The sequence below is a fragment of the Cervus canadensis genome, chromosome 4 (genome assembly GCF_019320065.1).
Source record: "Cervus canadensis isolate Bull #8, Minnesota chromosome 4, ASM1932006v1, whole genome shotgun sequence".
Classification (NCBI taxonomy): Eukaryota; Metazoa; Chordata; class Mammalia; order Artiodactyla; family Cervidae; genus Cervus; species Cervus canadensis.
The window spans coordinates 40,055,561-40,076,754 of NC_057389.1; the positions used below are offsets into that span (position 1 = coordinate 40,055,561).

The 21,194-nt window shown below is 44.6% G+C and overlaps 1 protein-coding gene across 1 annotated transcript in view; it reads left to right on the forward strand.

Moving 5' to 3' along the window:
* The first annotated feature begins 6,915 nt into the window (after positions 1 to 6,915).
* ADAM19 (ADAM metallopeptidase domain 19) overlaps positions 6,916 to 21,194 on the forward strand; it is an 86,139-nt gene continuing 71,860 nt past the window's right edge. Inside the window, exons 1-3 of the mRNA XM_043464852.1 lie at positions 6,916 to 7,134; positions 9,756 to 9,841; positions 14,475 to 14,545. Of these exons, the coding sequence (XP_043320787.1) occupies positions 7,068 to 7,134; positions 9,756 to 9,841; positions 14,475 to 14,545 (224 nt within the window). The 5' untranslated portion in view covers positions 6,916 to 7,067. The remainder of the gene's footprint in view (positions 7,135 to 9,755; positions 9,842 to 14,474; positions 14,546 to 21,194) is intronic.

Consider the following 21,194-nt stretch of genomic DNA (forward strand, 5'->3'; position numbering starts at 1 on the left):
TATCATTTAGGAACTATCATTGTTAGCATCTTTTATAGATGAGGCAACAAAATCACAGAAAAGTTTATTTGCCTATGGTCACACAGCTGGTAAAGAAAAGAAAAGGGATTGAAGCCATGGAAGCATGGCCACATTCTAACTATGATATTATACTTTCACTGTAGCTCAAAGGAACAGTGACCTGGTTCACCTGGACTCCTGAAATCTGGAACTAGTGAGTCTCACTCTGCCTCAGTTTCCCTAACATCAGAGGAGAGAGTCAAGCTTGTGTATAGAGGTCAAGTATGCAAAACTCTCTTCACAAGACACCAAGATGAACCATTATTCCTTTTGTGTTTCTTTCCCGTGTTTACCATTTATCCACCCACCCCTACTGCTAAAGTTACACAGTAAGTACATAAATATTGTAGAAAATAGAAGAGGCAAAACAGACAAACAAAAAATGATGAACAAAACCAAACCAAACATAAAACCCTTCATCCTTCCATAGTCTCACCGTCCAGAGGTAACTGCCACTACCATTTTGGCACATTTCCTTCTAGTCTTTTTAAAAAGTTTTTTATTTACATAGCTGAGATCATACTTACATTTGTAATTTTGGACATTGTTTTTTTTCACTTAACATCAGAGCATAAACTCTTTGCAAACACTATTTTAAGTGGCCACATAGTAACCCATCATATGAATATTCTATAATTTATTAACTGTCCCTTCACAGTTGGATATTTAGGTTGTTTCCAATATTTTCACTATTATAAATAACACTACTATTAACATTCTAGTCCATAAATCACAGATTATTTTTTTAGGCTAGTTTCCCAGAAATGTAATTACTAGGTTAAATGGCATGAATATTTTAAAGATTATGTAGAGATGTAGTACTCTTTATAAATAACAAACACATTCTTTATAAATAAATGGAAAGTCTTATGGGGGGGTTAAAAGTTGATGTGTATATGTTTGTTTCTGTATATAAGTGTGGAAGGGAGTAGATGAGAGACAGAATTGGGAAATTTCTCATTTTTTGGTCAGTGCAGAGACCACCAAACTTTTTCTCTCATGAGCTACTTCCCAATTTTCAGGTACCTCAGCTGATTAAATATTGACCAACTGAGGGTCAGGAAATGGGAGCACATTTCAGGTATGGAGCTTGGATGCCTTTTGCAAGTAGACTGTCCCTAGAATGAGTTAGACTTGATACTTTAGCATTTTTTACCTCGTACAGCACTTTCACCACCATTATCTCAATAACTTCTAGGTCCTGAGTGAGATGGACTGGGGTGACCATTACTATTGGGCTATTGGTCAGAAACTCAGGCCCAGAAAGGAGAAGTATCTAGAAGACTTACCCAGAGTCACAGAGTTGGTTGGAGAGAGCTGGGTCTAGAATTCTAGTCTCATGTTTCTAGGGCTAGAGCCCCTGTTTCGGACTAAATTGTATCCTCCCCACCCCCATTCACATGATGAAGCCCTAACCCCCAATGTGACTCTATTTGGAGACAGGGCCTATAACGACGTAGTAAGGTTAAATGAGGCTATACCTGATTGGATAGGATTAGTGTCTTCATAAGAGGAAGATCAGAGCTTCTCTCTCTGCATACTCACACAGAGAAGAGGCCATGTGAAAATACAGCAATAAGACAACTGTCTAGAAGCCAGGAAAAGAAGTCTCACCAGAAAACAATCCTGTCAACACCTTGATCTTGGACTTTGAGCCTCCAAAACTGAGGAAGTTAATTTCTGTTGTTTAAACCACCCCCAGTCAGTGGTATTCAATTGTGCAAAGCTCCGAAGACTAATACAGATTTTGGTACCAAGAAGTGGGGTCATGCAAAAACAAATGCCTAAAATTGTAGAGATGACTTTGAAACTGGGTAATAGGTAAAAGCTGGATAAGCTTTGAGGTCCATGCTACAACAACCTAGATTGCCTTGAAGGGGCTGTTGGTAGAAATGTGATGTTAAAGGCAATTCTGGTGAGTGTTCAGAAAGAAAACAGAAGTAGTGCAAAGAAAGTGACTATCATTTTCGAGAAGACACATATTTTGAAGAGACCATTGGTAGAGCTATGAATGTTAAAGGTGATTCTGGTGAGGTCCCAGATGGAAAGGTAGGACATGTTACTAGAAACTAAATAAAGGTGATCCTTATTATAAATTGACAAAGAACTTGGTTGAATTGTGTCCTAGTGTTTTGTGGAAAGTGATATCGTGCAGGGCCCAATGGGGCTTCTGTGCACAAGGCCTTTCTGGGACCCTATTTCTTTGATTATAGGAAACAACCTTCATTCAGTCTCCATGACTTCCCCTGAATTCCAATGGGAAGATTCAAGCAGTTGTTAGGGAAGGGAGGGGATGCCAGGGCCTCCCAGGTGGTGCTAGTGGTAAAGAACCTGCCTGCCAATGCAGGAGACATAAGAAACACCGGTTTCATCCCTGGGTCAGGAAGATGGCCTGGAGGAGGGCACAACAACCCACTCCAGTATTCTTGTCTGAAGAATCCCATGGACAGAGGAGCCTGGTGGGCTATAGTCCCTGAGGTTGTAAGAGTCAGAAATGACTGAAGTGACTTAGCATACACACACGGGGATGCCAGACCAGGGAGAAACAAACAGCCAAGAGCAGCCTTGGGGCAAGGTCCTGTTTCCCATCAAGGTATACACACAGCAATATCTTTGAGCTATTCTGCAGATACTGAAACCCCCTCCAGGTGGGAGAAGTTAATGGTATGCTGCCCACAAGCATATAGACCCCACACTAGTTGGACCTGAAGGTTGATGCTGACTCCCACTTAACCTCATTGCTAACCCATCAGAAGAATGTCCACAAGCTGATTATGCCCTCTTTGAGCAATTATTATAATAATACTTCTCACTATCTTTCCCAAATTGGGACACATGGTTTTGATGGCATTAACCGACTGTGTCCCCCCTTTGCCTGGCAAAGCAATAAAGCTATTGCTTTTCTCATTCACCCAAAACTCTGTCTCTGAGATTTGACTTGGCACCCATGTACAGAGAAGCTGAGCTTTCAGCAGCAAAAGTAGAAATTCCAAGTGATGAACTTGGATATTTGGCTAAGGAGATTCCTGAGCAAAAGTATTCAAGGTGTGACCTGGTGTCTCCTTGTTGCCCACAGTAAAATACAAGAGGAGGGAGATAAACTGAAGGGATTCTAAGCAACAAAGAACCAAAACTTGAAGATTTGGAAAATTCTCAGCCCATCTACATTGCAAAAAAGGAGAACACATGTTCTAGAGAGGATACCAAAGGTGTGGCTGGACAAGTACTCTATACGGAGATGACTCAAGCCATTTATCAGCTATCTCTGCAGCTACCAGAAATAGAGATGCGCTTATGCTCGCAGAGACAGTGCCAGTTTGGACCAAGGAGAACAGAGATAACGTGAGGGCTTTTGAACTGCTGGGACCCATAGGACAGGCCAATACAGCTCTTTGTTTGTGAATATGTTTTGTCCTTTAAGAAAAGGGGAGAACAACCTGAAGGTGATTGAGAGAGCATCAGGACTGCCATTCTCACTATTTATAGAGCATCCAGGCGCAGAGGGCAAAGGCTATTTCTTCCTTGGTTTCAGAGTATGGGACACCCTCTTGGTTTCAGGGAGCCAGTCCTCCCCTTCTCAGTACCTCAAGGGCAGCGAGAAGGCATAGGGTGAGGCTGCCGCCAGAGCAGAGGGGGCAGGGCCACTGCCGTGGGCTGTGCGGGTGACACTGGTGCCCCAGTGCGCTGGGAAGGCAGAACATCCTGCCAGAGGGTTAGTCTAGAGCTTTAAGATCTAGTGGGGACTTCCCTGGTGGTGCAGTGGATAAGAATCCACCTGCCAGTGCAGGGGCACATGGGTTCGATCCCTGGTCCGGGAAGATTTCACATGTCTCGAGACAGCAAAGCACCTGGGCCACAACTACTGAGTCCATGCTCCTAGAGCCTGTGAGCCGCACCCACGGAAGCCTGTTGGTTTAGAGTCTGTGCACCACAACAAAGAGTAGCCCCTGCTCACCACACCTAGAGGAAGCTCGCAGGCAGCAACAAAGACCCAGTGTAATCAAAATAAAGAAATTTAAATTAAAAAAAAAAATCTACTAGAATCTGCCTTGCTAGGTTTTGGACTTGCTTGAGACTCCTTTCTTCTTTCTCTCTTTTGGAATGAGAAAGTCCTCTTAACCTGTATTTTGGAAGCATATAACTTGTCTGGTTTCACAGTTTCACAGATGGAGAAGAATTTTTTCCTCAGGATGAATCATACTTTGAGTCACCCCATACTTGATTTAGATGATATTCAGATGAGATGTTGGGCTTGGAACTGATGCTGGAATGGGTCAAATCTTTTGGTGTTGCTGGGATGGGATAAATGTATTTTGCATGTGTCAACTAAAAGTTGCCATTTCCCTCTATAAGAATGAAATAAATCACTAGTTGGGCTTCCCCTGTGGCTCAGTGGTAACGAATCTGACTGCAGTGCAGGAAATGCAAGCTCAATTCCTGGGTCAGGAAGATCCCCTAGAGGAGGGCACAGGAACCCACTCCAGTATTCTTGCCTGGAGAATCCCATGGACAGAGGAGCCTGGTGGGCTACAGTCCACAGGATCACAAAGAGTCAGACACCACTGAAAGGAGTGAGCATGCATGCACACAAGTCAGTAGCCACTGCAGTAGCTGACCTTCAACACTCCCTGAAAGGAGGTAAGGGTGGAAATCAAGAATGAGGCACCTGTGCTCTGGGAAAAACTGGCAGAACAGGCCTCTAGAGAGATAGTTAGATATTTTTAGGAGAAGATTTTATGAGCTCAGATTCTTGCATCTCCTCATATCTACAAAAGCACTAAAATCATTAACGGTGACATTTGCTCCTCGTGACTAGCAGCAAACATCTCTCAAAATGTGTGCTTGATTGCATGCACCACCCCCTTCCCAAAATCATATATAATTCTGACCTGCCCTTCGGAGCAGCTCTTCAGAGCTACCTGAAATGCTGTCTCCCAGGCTATAGTCCTCATTTTGTCCCAGATAAACCTTAACTCACAACTCTCATATTGTGCATTTTTTTCAGTTGATACATGTGAGAAGGACATGAATTTTTGGGGCCACAGAATAGAATGTTATGGACTAAACTATGTCCCCAAATTCATATGTTGAAGCCCTCACCACTCAAATACTGTGTGACTGTATTTGGAGATTGAGTCTATAAAGAGGTAGTAAAAATTAAAGAAGGTCATAAGAGTAGGGCTCTGTCTCATGGCATCAGTGTCCTTAAGAAGCAGAAGACAGCAGAGCTTGCTTTCTCCAAACAAGTAGAGAAGAGGTCATGTGAAGCCACAGCAAGAAGGCAGCCACCTAAAAGCCGGTAAGAGAGGCCTTATATGAAATGCAACCAAGCCAACACCGTAATCTCCAAAACTATAAAAAAAAAATAACCTCCTGTTGTTCAAGTCATTCAGTCTTTAGTTTTTGGTTATGGCAGCGTGAACAGACTAACATAGCCTCTAAATGCATCAGTGGCAACAGCAATATATTTTATTTATGCCCACTGGTTTCAACAGACATACCTACTAATACCTCCCCAAAACACAGCATCTTGTTTAGCTGTACAACCCTGGATTTGAAGAAGGAGACAGAGTGAAAGGAATAGATAACAGATCTGAGGCTCAGACTTTGCCAGGGATCTTAGGCAAGACAGTTTTTTTTCCTGATTATCAGTTTGTGTGTTAGTTGCACAATCGTGTCAAACTCTTTGCAACCCCATGGACTGTAGCCCACCAGTCTTCTCTGTCCATGGAATTCTCCAGGCAAGAGTACTGGAGTGGGTAGCCATTCCCTTCTCTAGGGGGTCTTCCTGACCCGGGGATCAAATTCCGGTCTCCTACATTGCAGGCAGATTCTTTACCATCTGAGCCACTTGGGAACCCCCAGTTTATTCATCTGTAAAATAAGATGTGCTGTAAGAGGCTCTGGAACTATTCAGATATGGACTTGAATCCAGCCTCAGACTTTAGCTGTGTGACCTTGAGTAAATTACTTAGCCTCTCAGGTTTGGTTTCTCATCTCTAAACCAGAATACTGTTAGTACTTACTTCAGGGGATTATTGGGCTAATGGAAAGAGATGATGTATATAAAGCCCCTGGAAGATTTTAAAGGGCAATAAAAGGTAATTCTTCTCCTAGATTAATTAAATAAGTTGACATATGTAAAGTGCTGAGAACGGTGGCACTTAGGAAATGCTGTATCGGTCTTAGTTATTATTTTCTTCTTCTAGTAGACAGAAGCCTTCAGTAAGTGACAGTCATTATTATTATTATTTTCAAGTCTCATCTCCCTCCAATTTCCTTCAAAACCCTAAATGCTAACTGTCCCAAATGCCGGTTCCCCCCAATTCGACCCACGAGTTTTCCCGCCCTAGTCGTCTGTCTAGGGTTTTCTGCTCCATTTCGCCTCCTCCGGAGCTCAGATGTCATCTCCTCTGGGAATCCTCTCTTCACCACCCCGCTCCTCCCAGTCAGAAGGAAAGGATCCTCGATTTGTGTCGTGCTAAGAAAACAACTCCGTATAGCACTTAGTTATCTGTGCCAGGTTAACTCTTTCGGAGCCTGCCTCCAAGGGTGGAGGCCGGTGCTGTGTGAGCAGCCTCCTGAGTGACACCCAAGGCGTCTAGCCCGGCGTGGGACAGAGAAAATGGGCTGTGCAGAGAAGGGTCCAGTTTAATTCCTACAAACTCGAGCCCCCAACCCTCCTCAGGCAGCGCCCACCGTGAAGCGCCCACCCTTCCCCGGGCTCAGAGTCTCCCTCCCTTGATCGCCGACACCTGAGCAGTTTCCCCCGCCCCTGCCCCACCCCCGCGCCAGGCTCAGGGGTCGCTCTGGCTTCCACCCAGCCTCCTCCCGCCCCTCCTCCAGCCCCGGTGGAGCTGAGGGGCGGAGCGAACGGTCAATGGCTGGGAGCGGGCTGGGAGCTGCTGGGCGAGCGCGGCGGATTCCAGAAGCGCGGCGGCCTGGTTAGGGGGCTGGCATGGCCGCGTGCTGGTGAGCGCTGACTGCGCGAGGGGCCAGCTGCCACCATGCCCCGGGGCGTGGGCGTCGCCCAGCTCTGGCTGCTGGTGCTCGCCCTGCCTGGATGGACCCGAAGTAAGTAGCGGAGCGGAGGGGGTGGGGGGGGTGGGTGACGGGGGGCTTTGTAGGTGGGTGGACTGGGGGACCTGGGTGGACTGGGGGACCTGGGGATCCCCCTCAGCAACTCGGAGCCGCGCCCCTGCTGTCTACCCCGCCCGGGAGCCCCGGCTTTGTTCCCACGTTGTGCGCCCCGGGAGGTGGTGGAGATGCGGGAGATCCAGAGCAGGCAGAAAACAGTGGGTCCCTCCCCGGCTTGCCTTCCTCTCTCTCCTTTTCCTCTGTTTTTCTGGCTTTTCCGCTGCTTTCCGAGTCTCTCCTCTTTTCTCCAGTCTTTGTGTGTGTGCCTATAAATACGTTTGGACAAAATTGGAACCATACCATATGTACGGTTTTGTGTCTTGCATATTCCACTTCACTTTATGAGCATTTCCACATCGTTACATTCTCCAACAACATGGTTTCAATGATTGTAAATTCCGCCAAGAAATTGCAGAAGTACAATTTTCAGAAAGTTAAAAACACGACTCTCATACAAATACAGGATGGAAGATTGGCAAGGATTGATCTGATTCTTCAGAGAGTCAGTGAATAGAATGATAAAGCTAGTTTAAAGCATTAGAGAAAAAAGGAGTGATACGGGCATTGGAGACTGTTGAAATCCTGTGCTGGGACAGATATAAAAGTGGTCAGTGCTCCATGGGGCCAAACAACCATAATTCTTAGGTATCTGTCTACTATGCTGGAGTTATTTGCATCTCTACCACACTGAAAGTTATAGTTAACACAAAACTTCGCAGAGTATATAGCCTTTAATTACTAGTTATTAAAGGCAAACAAAGGTACATTTCCCTGGATAATTCACTAACCTGTGAAAAGGCCTGCTAACCAATGCTCCAAATGTGACATTGAAAAGACATCCTACTTGTTCTTTTTTGCTTTATTTCAAAGGTTTAAACAGTTTTTCTTAAGTTGTACTGTGTTTCTCTATTACTGAGCCTAGCTTTCCATAATTTTTGCAATCATAAAGATCATTTCATTCCTTTAAATGTTCTATTAAATATCATAATTCCTTTTTGTTGCAAAGAATCTAGATTTATCAGAGCCGCTAGAGCAGAAACTGTCTTTCTGATTCCCCAGTATCAAGCATCTAGCATAGTGTTTGGCCTATAGTTAGGCACTCAGAAAATGTGTAAATAAATGCATTGCTTCTCATTTTTACTAAATTGATAACACTAATGCTAGTCTAATGACTTTTTTTAGGATATATTTTGACTGAGAATGCATCATATCAGTAATCTGAAAGGGAAGTTCATCACCCATCATTGGGCCAGTGTAACAGAACAAATATGGCCATCTTCTATGTAACTCATTATATTCTATGTGATTCATGTGGTTGGTTTAGAAAGAACAGATTTTTGGAGTCTTCACTTAGGACCTCAAGAGTTCTGTGGATGTGGCCTATTCTTACCAGAGACTAATTTACTTAGGTCTTGAGCAATTACCACTTTATTAAGATTGTCTGCAACCAGTGTTTGAAGTCTGCCCTGCCTAGAACAAGTCTGTCCCCAAACAGATTTCAGTTCACCTTTCTTGAAAAACAGGAATCGTGTTACCTACCTCCCAGGGCTGTGTTGAGTACAGAGGTCTGGGTGGTGAGAATTATTTGGAAAGTAGGAAATGATATGCAAATGGGAGTTCAGGTTAAAGCAATGATGCCTTTGTGGATTGGGAAGCACTTTCACAGCAACTCTCCCCGTTAATGCTGTGAGATGGGCAGGTGGGTATCATTTTACAGATGAGAAAACTGAAGCACAATGTGAATAATACCCAGGGGCTTGCCCTCCAGATATACCCAGAACCCAAACACTTCATTCCTCTCCACTGACGTCATTCTAGTCCGAGTTCCCAGCACCTCTGACCAGGGCTCCCGTAAGGCTCCATCCTTGCCTTCCAGCTTCTACTTTCACCCCTGCCCCTACAGCACTTCCATCCTCTCAGTCTCCACCCAATTGTCATATCTTTTGCAAACCGAATACAGATCATATTGCTCTGTGTCTAAACCCTTCAGTGCCTTCCAAGTCACAGGATTTGTAATAAAATCCAGATACTTTCCATGCCCTCTGTGATAGCAGACCCCATATCTGTCTTGCTGACCATATCTGCCAATTTCCCCTCTCATTTGTTCAGTTCTAGCTACTTCTAACTTCTGCTTATTCCTTAAACAGGCCAAGCTGTTTCTGCTCTTGCTGATCCTTTTCCCTGGGACACTCTTAGACCCCTAGATCTTTGCATCTTTCTGGTCCCTCAAGTCTCAATTAAATGCTATCCTTAACGATCATCCTAAAATAGGTACCCCCTCTTCAGTGTCTGTTTATTTCATGACCCTGTTGTACCATATGAGAATATTTGTGTCATCTCTTCCCATCTCTAGAAAGTAAGCCAGTGAAGTATCCACAGATCCACCACTCTATTATCAGTACCTGGCAGAGTGCTAGACCCATAGTAAGTGCCGAGAGCCTGGAATCGACAGGTCTCCTAACACCCCAGTGTGGAGTCTTCCCTGTTGGCACTGCATGCCTGGCTTAGCTAGGGTACAGAGGTCTGGGATTCCAGTGATGTGTTTGCTGTATTGGCAGGAGGAAGAGGGGAAGGCAGCCCCCAGCTGCAGCATGAACTGATAATACCTCAGTGGAAGACTGCAGAAAGCCCCATGAGAGAAAAGGTAAGACTCAAAGCATCTCGTTTTCACCGGCAGAAGCTGACAACTCTGTTCTGTGGGGCTTGGGGGCCACCTACTTGACTTTTCTGGAGGTGCTAATGGTTGTCACCATTAGTTCTGTTTCTGGCCCACTCTGTCCTCTGTGTACTCCAGTTTTGGAAATCCTCGATGGGACTTTCCTTCACTGTGTGACAACCTACTATAACACTTCCAGATGCCAGTAGTTGAGGAAATGAAAATCCATGTTAATGCCGACATAAGCTAAATGCAAGTATGTTTCACAAAAATCACTGACTCTCAATTGGGATTGATTAAATGTTGTCACTAGTCTTTTTTGCTCTGCATAATATGTGCTTCACTTTATTGATGAGATGATATACTTGGAGAGAAAAATGATAATCCAAACTATTTTTAAAACAAGAGGCAGGGTAGGGCTTCCCAGGTGATTCAGTGGTAAAGAGTCCACTTGCCAATGCAGGAGATGTGGGCTCGATCCCTGGGTCAGGAAGATCCCCTGGAGGAGAAAATGGTAACCCACTCCAATATTCTTGCCTGGGAAATCCCATGGACAGAGGACCCTGAGGGGCTTCAGTCCATGGGGTTGCAAAGAGTCAGACACGACCGAGCAACTGAGTACACACACAGGGATCTAGTACAGCCTTAAGTCTGTCTTAAAATCCAATAATCTTAAAATTCAATAGGCTCCTTGGGCCACAATACCAGCAGAATTCATAGGCCTCATCAAGCGGATTGGGAATAAGACAGAAAACATTACCCTGTTCTTGTAGGAAGGACCTGTGCATCTAGGATAGTCTTTGGTTCTGGTTCTTATAGCTCAAGTGAGACAGGAAAGAACTAGAAAGGAAGATGTGCTTGCTGTGTGCCAATAACCAGCTATCGGACCTTTCACTTTCTGAGCCCTGTTTCCTCATTTAAAAAATAGGGCTTAGAGGGGATAAGAAGGAAGAGGGCTGGAGAGGAGGGGTGCTTAATAAGAGTGCTTTGGGTTCAAACGGTCAGTGATTTATTGGGCAACATATAACAGCAAGATTATAGTAGGAAAGAGAGGAGAGAGCAGTGTCAGGAAAGATTTCAGACTTCGAGGTCCTTGAGTCTGGAAAGGTAAATGGAGAGTAGAAATGCCCAGAATCCGTGAAATTATGGCTGGAGGAATGCAGACATGTCCAAAAAAGTGCTCCAATTTGGAGGAAACTTACAGCAAAAATATTAGGACAAATGAAAGCAAATAATATTTTATCCTAGAGATAATAAATGCATGGAGTTCATTTCATCCAAAATTAGGAGAGAATGAAAATAGCTCCAGGAAAAGTCTAGACAAATTAATGAATGGACATCCTAGGGCAGGCTATTTTTAAAAATTAAGATCTTGGATATCCCAGCCTATCCATTATTGTCCGAGGAATGGATCTGATACTTTTATAGATGCCTCTCCGTTCTCTCCAGATGTGGGATGCCCGGCATCCTCAGGAAGGGCCTGAGAAACAAAGTGGAGCTCAGATCCTGTCTTTGTTCCCAGCCATTGTCTGCCTAGAATCTGCCCAGGTCATTGTCCTTTGTAGGACTAGCCTGGCACCGTAAATATTTGTTGAATAAATGAATGAATGTCAGAGAGGGAGAGGAGAAGTAGGTCTCACTCAGGCATCTTATTCCCATTCATGTAATTACTTCATTTAGCAAATGTTAGTTGAACACTACATACTAAATATACATGACTATGTCTTAGGGAGGATGTAGACACGTAGTATAGATTTCCAATACGCTGTACAGCTTGAAGATCTATTTAATCTACCTCAAAAGAGAAAGGCATTTAAAACCCTGCCCCGGGGAAGTATAAACAGTGGGTCAGCTCCCTTCACTTCCTAGGAAAGGTGATGTCGCCCCTTCCTAGCACAGAGTGGAGTTGCGAGAGAAAAACCTGAGTAAATCGGAACAGGGAAGCTACATGAATCTTTGTAGTGCTGTTTCATTGTTTTGCTTGAAACATCTCCTGGAAACAAGGAACATCATATATTAAATATCAGTGTCTGATATCATCTTCCAGACTAGAGAGCAATAGTTTTGGATTACCCACTTAAATATTCATACTCAGGCTGCAGCTTGTGTCTCTCTGGAGGAGAAGTGACAGTGGTTTGATTTATGTCAACTTTCCTTCTTTGTGTGTGGACTCTAGGCCACCTTTCTCTTGGATAAGGGAATAGATACAGCTCTATTGCTGTGTGTGTTTCCTCAAGTGCCCACTTGGGACTGTGTCCCTGATGCTTCATGTGATTGGACAAGGCCCTCGCTCCACAACTCCCCAGAGTGAAGCAACAAACCAGAAATAGGTATGGGTAGAGCTGAATCCAAGAGTCAGAAAATACAGAAGTGAATTTCTCAGTGCAAGTTTTTGCATAACATCCCTGTCACTTCCTCTTCCCGTGTTTTTGACATGTTCCTTAAGAGAAGTGAGTAGGATAAATTTGCAAAACAAAGCAAAGGACAGGGTTGCACAAGCATCCGAGATCACAATGTTTGGACCACATCAGAGCCCTCAGTGGCACAAAAGCCTCAGGGATGCCCAGGACCCTAATGGGAAATGGGGTTTGAAGCTGATAAGAGAAATGTGCTTGGAAGAGGGAGGCCCCCAACCAGAGGTGGCAAAGCAGGTGACGCACTTGCTCATACATGCCAAAACTAAGTTTTGAGGCTGACCTTAAAAGGGATAGAAGCTTTCCTCTAGCAAGAGCTTCATGTGAATTGAAAGAGACTTCACGAGTTGATCAGTTCCTTGGTCCCAAGTTGGAGAACGTGCATCTAAAACACCCAAAGAATCAATCTTTTTAAAAATGTTTAAATACGTAAATACCCTGTTTTAATTAAATAATTTCTGCCTTCAAGAAAAGTTCAGCTGTGCTAAATTGAACTTTTGTTAAAGGATGAAAGTTTATGATGACTTGGATTTCTAATGTCTTTGAAATTTTCCACAATAATTAGATAAAACGGGATTAAAAGTCCATTTCTGAAAATATAAAAGGCCATTATAAAAACATGGGAAAGTGCAAAAAATAAAATTAAATTGAATTATGATCACACTGAGCTTCCCTGGTGGGTCAGTGGTAAAGAATCCAACCTGAAGGAGATGCAGGTTCAATCCCTTGGTCAGGAAGATCCCCTGGAGAAGGAAATGTCAACCCACTCCAGTATTCTTGCCTGGAAAATCCTATGGGCAAAGGAACCTGGTGGGCTACAGTCCATGGGGTTGCAGAAGAGTAGGACACGACTGAGCAACTAAATAGCAACAGATGATCTCACTAATGAGAAGTAACTATGGTAACCTTTTGATTTATTTCTACTTTTGTCCCTTTATAAAAATATATATGAATAAAGCACACAGTGTTATGTTTTAAACCTTTGTGCTTAATCATTATCATGTATACTTTCTTGATAATTTAAAAATGATTGAAAGCCATCATTCTGAATGGCTGTCTAATGTTTTGTCATATGAATGGATTATTGGTTATTTAACCATTCTTCTACATTTGGATTATTTGGATTCTGTTTCATTAGTTATTATTGTAAGTAATGAGCATCCTTGTGTATAAACCATTGCCTGTGTTTCCATTTGTTCCCTTCAGATAGAATCTTCTATAGGGTTTGAGGGTCTAAACATTTTTAAACTCTTGGTTCATACTGTCAGATTATTTTCTGGTGAGCAGGTATCAATTTAAATTCTCATAGGTAGGGTGCGAGAGTGCCCATTCTATAGTATACTCTGCTGCATTGTGATTTATGGTTTTTTTTTTAATCTTTGTTGCTTTGATTTTTTAAAAGATATCTTTAAAAAATACTTTTGGGGGGGGGGCAGTTACCAGCGATGCTGAACATGTTTTTAATGCTTATTGATCATTTGTATGATACCTTAAATGGTCTATTCTGGGTATCTAGCTACTTTGGCTCTTAGTAAATTTTTTGTGTAAAATGTTATCTTTTGGACCTTTAAAACCTTACTTGGAGGTTCTTCCAGTTGCCTCCTCTGAGATGATTGAGGGGTATCCAAACTGAGAGCCACTGTAAAATAAGAGTCCATGATGAAGAGGCTTTCCCTGGTATCTTAAGTAGCAGCCAACGTGTAACAGGGGCTTCTGGTGTGCCAAGCACTATAACAAATTCTTTACGTTTACTTTGTCACTTAGTCCTTACGCTATCCCCACAAAGTTGACTATTACTTCTATTTTACAAATGAAGCTGAGCTGTAGGGAGGTTCAGTAACATGCCTGATTCCACAGCTGTAGCATTGAAGCCTACACTTGATCCCAGATCTGACTTCCACTCAAATTTGCTGTCCAGGATTGTGTTTTTAGGGTTTGCCTTTACCAGGCCTGCATGCAGACACTTACACCACATTTCGGCTTGGAGTTTCTTTCCTTTGTCTGTAAGGAGAAGGCAGATGGGGGAGGAGAAATGGGTCCTTCTGGGACTGAAGTTATTTCATGTTTGGGCTGCAAATGCAGTTGACCCTTTCTCATTCACTTCTTGTGGCTCCATCCATGTCAGCTCTGTGCTGGACCCTCTGCCTCTCCCTGGGAGCCTCGGCCCCTGCTTTTTGGATCTGACATTCTTTCGTTGTTTCTTTTAGCATCCACTCAAAGCGGAGCTCAGGGTGATGGCTGAGGGGCGAGAGCTGATCCTGGACCTGGAGAAGAATGAGTAAGTGGACTTCTCCTTTGTCTAAAACGAGACAGCCCACTTGTGTGTCAGCGCCGGACGCAGGTGCCACTGACTTGGAAGGAAGTAGTTAATGAAGTGACCCAGGCGGTCAACCTGGGGTTCATTTGCTGGGAGCATTCTTGCAAAGCCTGCATTTCCACAATCTCTAGACTTGCTGTGAAATTACTGGACTGTTTACCATCTTCCATGAATTTCCTCAAGCTGGGGAAATTTCTGGGGCCTCTTAGGGTTCACTGTGTATGTGTGAGAGAGAGAGAGAGACAGAAAGACAGTAAGGAAGGGATGGGCTGGAGGACTTGGGCAGCTGTCTTACTCGCTCCAGCACAGCGCATGGCAGGAAGTGAAGGAGATTAGAGGAAAGCAGCAGAGAGGAGAGTGGCGAGGTGGGGTGTCTTGGGATTTGACGCTCACACCCTGACTGCTCCGTCTCTTCTGGGTCAGCTACATCTGAGCTTCTGCCAATAAGGGCATAGTCAGCAGTCTCCTGGCTTCATCGGCCTGGTTCTTCCATATCCCCAACCTCATTTCTCTTGGGTGGCTGCCTCGCTCAGAAACATTTCCACATTGATTGGCCGTCAAGCACAGTTGTATCTTGATTGATGTTATCGAGCAGGTAAATAGACGTAAGGCACGGCTGCGTGTGGCCCAGTCTTTGACCAATCCCAGTCTGTTTTGGGCACTGGAGAGCTTTCCTTACTTGGCCAGGGCCCTCTGAAGGCTTCTGCTGTCTCCTCATCAACAGTCCTGCTTACATTCTGCCACACAGACCTCGCAGATAAGGCTGCATGGCTCAGAGAACTGCCTGTCTCCTCTTGGCAGCCCGTGGAGTCCCCTGGAAGCAGATGAGTAATCACACACATCACTGCCAAGAAAGGGATAGATAGGGACCTTCCCATATCCAGAAGGATGGAATGACTGCTCAGCTTGGGTGGAAAGCAAGAATATAAATTATTCCAAATTTGGGCTTTTTGGACACTCGCGGAGGAGGATGAGTGGTGTTGGAAGTGCATTATAAGCATGACTTAAGCAGTGTGTGCAGTGCTCATCCATGTCTTTCCTCTGCCTCCGGGACGCGGTGGCCTTTAGGAAGCCAGAAAAATGGGCATCTCAGTCATTTTTGTTGCTCTCCTCCTTGTAGTGAAAGCAGTCCTTTCCTGGTGCCTTCCTCCTGAAGTGAAACTGGCCCAGGAATGTGTTCTTTCTGTTCCATTTCCCTGGAATAGACCTGGCTGGCTGTGTCTGCCGAGAGTGTGGGCCCTGTCTGCCTGGGATTTCTCCTTGCACTGTCTTCCTCTGGTCTTGCAGGGAAGCCCCTCAGAGGGTGTGTTCTTAGTCTCTCTCAGGGTCTATTTCAGTTTCTTACAGTCCCAGCCGTCCGGCTCTAGACTAAAGGTTTCCTATTGCTACCTCCATCTCAGCTGTCCTCTCCTGCCTCCATTTAGAGTATCTGACTCCTCAGCTTCCTCTGGGCTGCCCATGTGATGGGATTGGTGGCATGGACAAACTCTTGGGAGTTGGATTGGCCAGGCAAGGATCCCGGGACTCATCCTTCCCTCATATTTTGTAATCTTTACAAGAGGTCATAGGAAGTTAGGGCACTAAGATGCCTTGGAAAACACTGAAGCAGAAACTTCAGCTCAGAGAAGGAAAGGAACTTGTCTAAGGCCACACAGCAAGTAAATGAGAGAGATGAGATGAGGATCATTTGTGTCACAGAAACCCAGATTCGACTTACTAGCTGATTAACCTGGGGACACATTGCTGGGTCTTTTGGAGTCTGTGTCCTTACTTATAAAATGAGGATAGTAACACCTGCCTCGTAAGCGTGGCTATGAGGGCTCAATGCAGTGATGTATGCAAAGTGCTTACAGAGCACACGGTAAGTAATTGACTGCGATTGTGATTTTTTTTTTACTGTCCCATTCTGAGGTTCCAGAGGAGAGCCCGGAAATGTGGTTCAGTTGTCTGCTGCCGGGAGCAGCTCTCTTGTTTCCCAGTGATCAGCAGTGGGCTGGATATGGTTCCTGGCCTCCTCCAATTGGCAGAAGGCAGGAGATCTGACAAAAATGGAAGCAGCAGAGCCAAGCAATATGACCTCACCAGGTATCCCTAGGGACAGCTTCCTGCTATTTTCGTCTAAACTGGGCTTTTTGTTTTTGAACATGTGTTAGCAAGCGGAACTCCAACTGCACACGACTTCCCGGTGTGTTTACTTCCCAAAGCCTTTTCATTCATGATGCGTGCGAGCCTGGATTCAAAACAGCTTGGGGGGTGGAGAGGGGCTTGGACGAGGTGCTGCTTTTCTGATTTTCAAACTTTATTAAAAAAAATGGTAAACTTTTTATCATCCTATGATATTTGAGGGGAAACTAGGCCCTGTGCTAAGGGATCCTCATGCTCTGATTCTTAATATCCTCAATTGATTCATTCATCTTTCCCATCTTGGATCCATGTACTCTAGGCACCAGTGCAGGCAGTGCAGATCCAGCTGTGGATAAAACAGTTCTGCCTTCTTGGAGCTTGTGTTCCAGTAGGGGTGAGCAGTAAATAAACAAGCAAATGATGACAACTGCTATGGAGGAAACAAAGAAGCATTAGGGCTCCAAAGAGGGAGGGAGGTGCTGTTTGGAATGGCGGCCAGAGCCAGCCTTGGTGGTGAATTGATATTTGAGTCCAGACCTGAAGGAAATGAGGAAGTGAGCCACAGGAACAGGGGGGAGATGACAGTTCCAAGGAGCAGGGACAGCCACCAAGTTCAAAAACACTACTAGACTATGAAGGTTTCCATTCCCTCTGCCCACCCCCAACCACATTCCCCCCCATGTTAGATTCTCAGGCCTCCCAGGAGCAGTGGACAAGGACTCCTGGAACTGTAAGGGCAGAGAGAGGACATTTCTCATTTCTTTCTCATCATCCCGAGGTGTCTGGCCTTCTCTCATTTAATCAAAGCCCAAGTGCTAATGCGTGGCCCAAAATAGCAGTGAGCCAGCGTTTAGTGGAATTCACATGTGGAGAGATTGCCAACAATGGTGAGGATGCAGGAGTGTGGGGCTTGGGCCAGGAGCGAGGGCATAGCAAATGGGTGTTCAGCTCAGGCAGCAGACACCCCAAGATGCCTTAGTTCTATAACGTGGCCGGCGGCAGCCTTCTGCCACTGTGAGGCAGCTCAGGATAAACGGCTGACATTCCCATGGGGGATACACACCCTTTCCCCTGTTGATTGCAGGTGAGAAAGAGTGACATCACAAGGATAATCTGAATGTGGCCTCCTTGTTGGATCCTGACCCTGCCACTTACTAACTGTATGTCCTCTTCAAGCCTCAGTTTCCTTATCTGGAATATAATATGTCTGAGTTCCACACTTGGAGCCACGGGGAGCACAAGATGAGATGGCACCTGTCAGGGGGCCAGCATAGTGCCTGACTTGTACTCTGTATACTTTGTAGGTGGCAGCTATTATTTTTTTCTTGCTTGTGGTTTTTTTTTTTTTTGCTTGTGGTTTTTTAATTGCAAAAGCAATGCATACTCATTGTAAAACATGTAGCAATACCAAAATATAATGAGTAAAAGAATGAAAGCCTCCCACCCACAGGGAGAATCCACTGTGAACGGTTGGTGGGCTCACCATGGACCTGTTCTCTGTGTGTGAGAGCATGCACATAGATACTCGTAGGCACAGTCACACAGAAGCACAGCCAGGCTGCTACTTTTGTGATGATGCAAGAGCAGAAATGAGACTGTACTGTTACATATTGCTCCACAGTTATTTTTATAGACTCAACTGTAGTGATGAAGGTAGTATTCTGCTCTAAAAACATGTATGTTCCCTTTTGTTGTTCAGTTGCTCAGTCATGTCTGACTCTGTGACCCTGTGGATTGCAGCACTCCGGGCTTCCTGTCCTTCACAGTCTCCCAGGGTTTGCTCAAACTCATGTCCATTGAGTCAGTGATGCCATCCAAACTTCTCATCCTCTGTCGCCACCTTCTCCTCCTGCACTCAATCTTTCCCAGCATCATTGTCTTTTCCAGTGAGTCGGCTCTTTGCATCAGATGGCCAAAATATTGGAACTTCAACTTCAGCATATGTTCACTAATTTTATATTTATTCACACCCATACTGATCATTTGCAAATGTTGGTGCATAGCTGTGGTTAGCAGAACCTGACTTGTGACTGGGACTCTGTGGTACAGTGGAGAGAGTACTGAGCTCAGAGACAGGTGATGTGGAATTGGTCAGCAAGCCAGTTGGCCCTGTTGGGTTTCCACCTTCTCATCTGTTGCATGGCAGTTTTGTCCCAGTTAGGCTCTAAGAGCCTTTCCTGCACTACCTATTTAAGGGACACCACATAAGTGGAAAATGAAAAAGAAGTCCCTGCCTCAGGGCATTTGCTCCCCAGTTCTGGAGACATTCCTGGAAAGAGGGGGCAGTGGGATAAAGACAAATACCTCCAAAACCACAGAAGCTGAGAATGAACTGCTAGCTCAGGACCCATTGTTTAAGCACCATAAACACAAGGAGGCAAATTACAGGGAAGAAATTACAGGCTGCTATTTTCATAACCCACAATTTTGAGGCATAAATCCATAATATTTGTCCTCCATGTAATTTCCCCCAGACACTGAGGACTGCCTCATCAATCCAGAAACCATACTGGACAACAACTTATTTGCTGAAATCAAATGGAGTCTTTCTTCACTGTAGGCATCTGGACATCTGGATGCCTCCAGGAAGATGTAGGCCCTGACTCTCTCCCTTCTCACTTTTTCCAAAGGAAGGTACATTGAACTGTTGAACCTGCTTGCAGGATGCTCACTGACTATGTTACTACATTACAAGGTCACCTTCAAAAACAGATGAGCAGCCCAACCAGTGGGCACTGTGCCCAGAGGACCTTTGGCCACCTACTTCTCTCTGCTCATCCTTTAAACACGTTCTGGAACTGTCATCTCTTCGTTAGACTTCCTCCCTTGAGTCTAAATGATGCTAAGATTTAGGTTTTGGCTTGGGAAAGGGAGAGATATCCCTTGGTCTCACCACAGCCCTGTTAGCGAAAGAGAAACAGAGTTTGTACAAGACTGGCTTATAAGAGTGGATATTTGTTTTCTTTTGTGTGTATATCTACCTTCAGAGCTCAGGGGGAACAGTAATTGTCAAGGCAGAATTTAGGTATTTGGAGGTTTACTGGTTATTGTACCTACCCCTACCAACTTTCATCTCTCCTCGTATCTCAAACTTCTTTTCAGTCCCTCGGGAGATATCTTAGGGACTTTTTGTCATCCTGGAAATCAAGCTGCGGCCTGGAAAATGAAAATTTGTTCACTGCTAATGGAGTGATCCAGCTCCTTGACTCTTTTTCTTCAACCCTATTTGAGTTGTATGTAATACCGGAGAACCCAAGAATGGGAGAAAGAGGCAGAAGAGGACTTTTCTCAGCAATAGATTGGGTGGGTTAGTCACCACCGCTTACCGTTGCACTTCTCTTCCAAGGAGGCCTGGTGGTAATATTAATACACAGCTGATCTGGAGCAAAACTCCACATACCACCCAGACCATGACCTCTTCCCGGCTCCCTGCTTCCTTGTGGGTGAGGAATAGACTTTAACATCTTATCTAGGATAAAGGACAGCTCTCTTTGACCCTCTCTTGTCAGGAGCTTCATTTATTGTTGGCAGAATTCAATTTCCTGTATCAAAGAGAAGCTTAAGAAAGGCTTAGGCATATCCCAGCACTCTCGGTAAACCATGCTTCACTGAAGTGCATTTAAATGAGTCACAGACATATGGCTTACATTTCACTTAAAATACACATGGCTTAAGAAATTGGAGGATATCGTTCTTTAACCAAGTATTTGGCAGATCCAAAGTATTCAAAATGTTTTTCCAAACTCAGCACACAGCTGGGCTCCCCATTCCCCGCAGCTGAGATCCTATAACTCCGGTAGACCAGTGCCGAGGAAACCGTTGGATAGTTGGGTGGGGACATCAGAATTTGCAGAGAGCTGCCTCCAAGTGGCTGAAATTTTCTTCAAATATATATATATATATATACATTTTTTTTTTAAGTACTAGGAACTGGAATTAACCCTGTTGCATTGACTCAGGCAGTGAATGCATAAGTGGATTTAAATTCTAAGTGCTAGGTTAGGCACCTTGCCCCAGGGGGACCATATAGTCCTGTCTGAAATGCAGCTTCCAATTGTAGCTTTATAGATGGAGATTGATCTCATGATTCCCATGTTGCCCAGAACCCTCGGAGTTGCAGACTGGATTGCCAGCCAATGTGATGTTGTCTTTCTATAAGCTAAATTCTCAGTCCCACCCCTGCTTAAGCAGGGGCTCCATTATTTCTGAATCATTAGAAACATGATACTGCTTTGTTAGGGTCCACTGCGTAAACTCAGTCTCAGTAACTGGAAATGGTGATCTGGGTGGATGCAGCTAGACAGTGCTGGAAGAGAGTATCAGGCAGCATCCACAACTGTAATAATCTAGATATGTTGATTCTTTTTTTTTATTTTTAACTGGAGGATAATTACTTTACAATATTGTGTTGGTTTCTGCCGTACATCAAAATGAATCAGCCATAGGTATACCCACATCCCCTCCTTCTTGAGCCTCCCTCCCACCT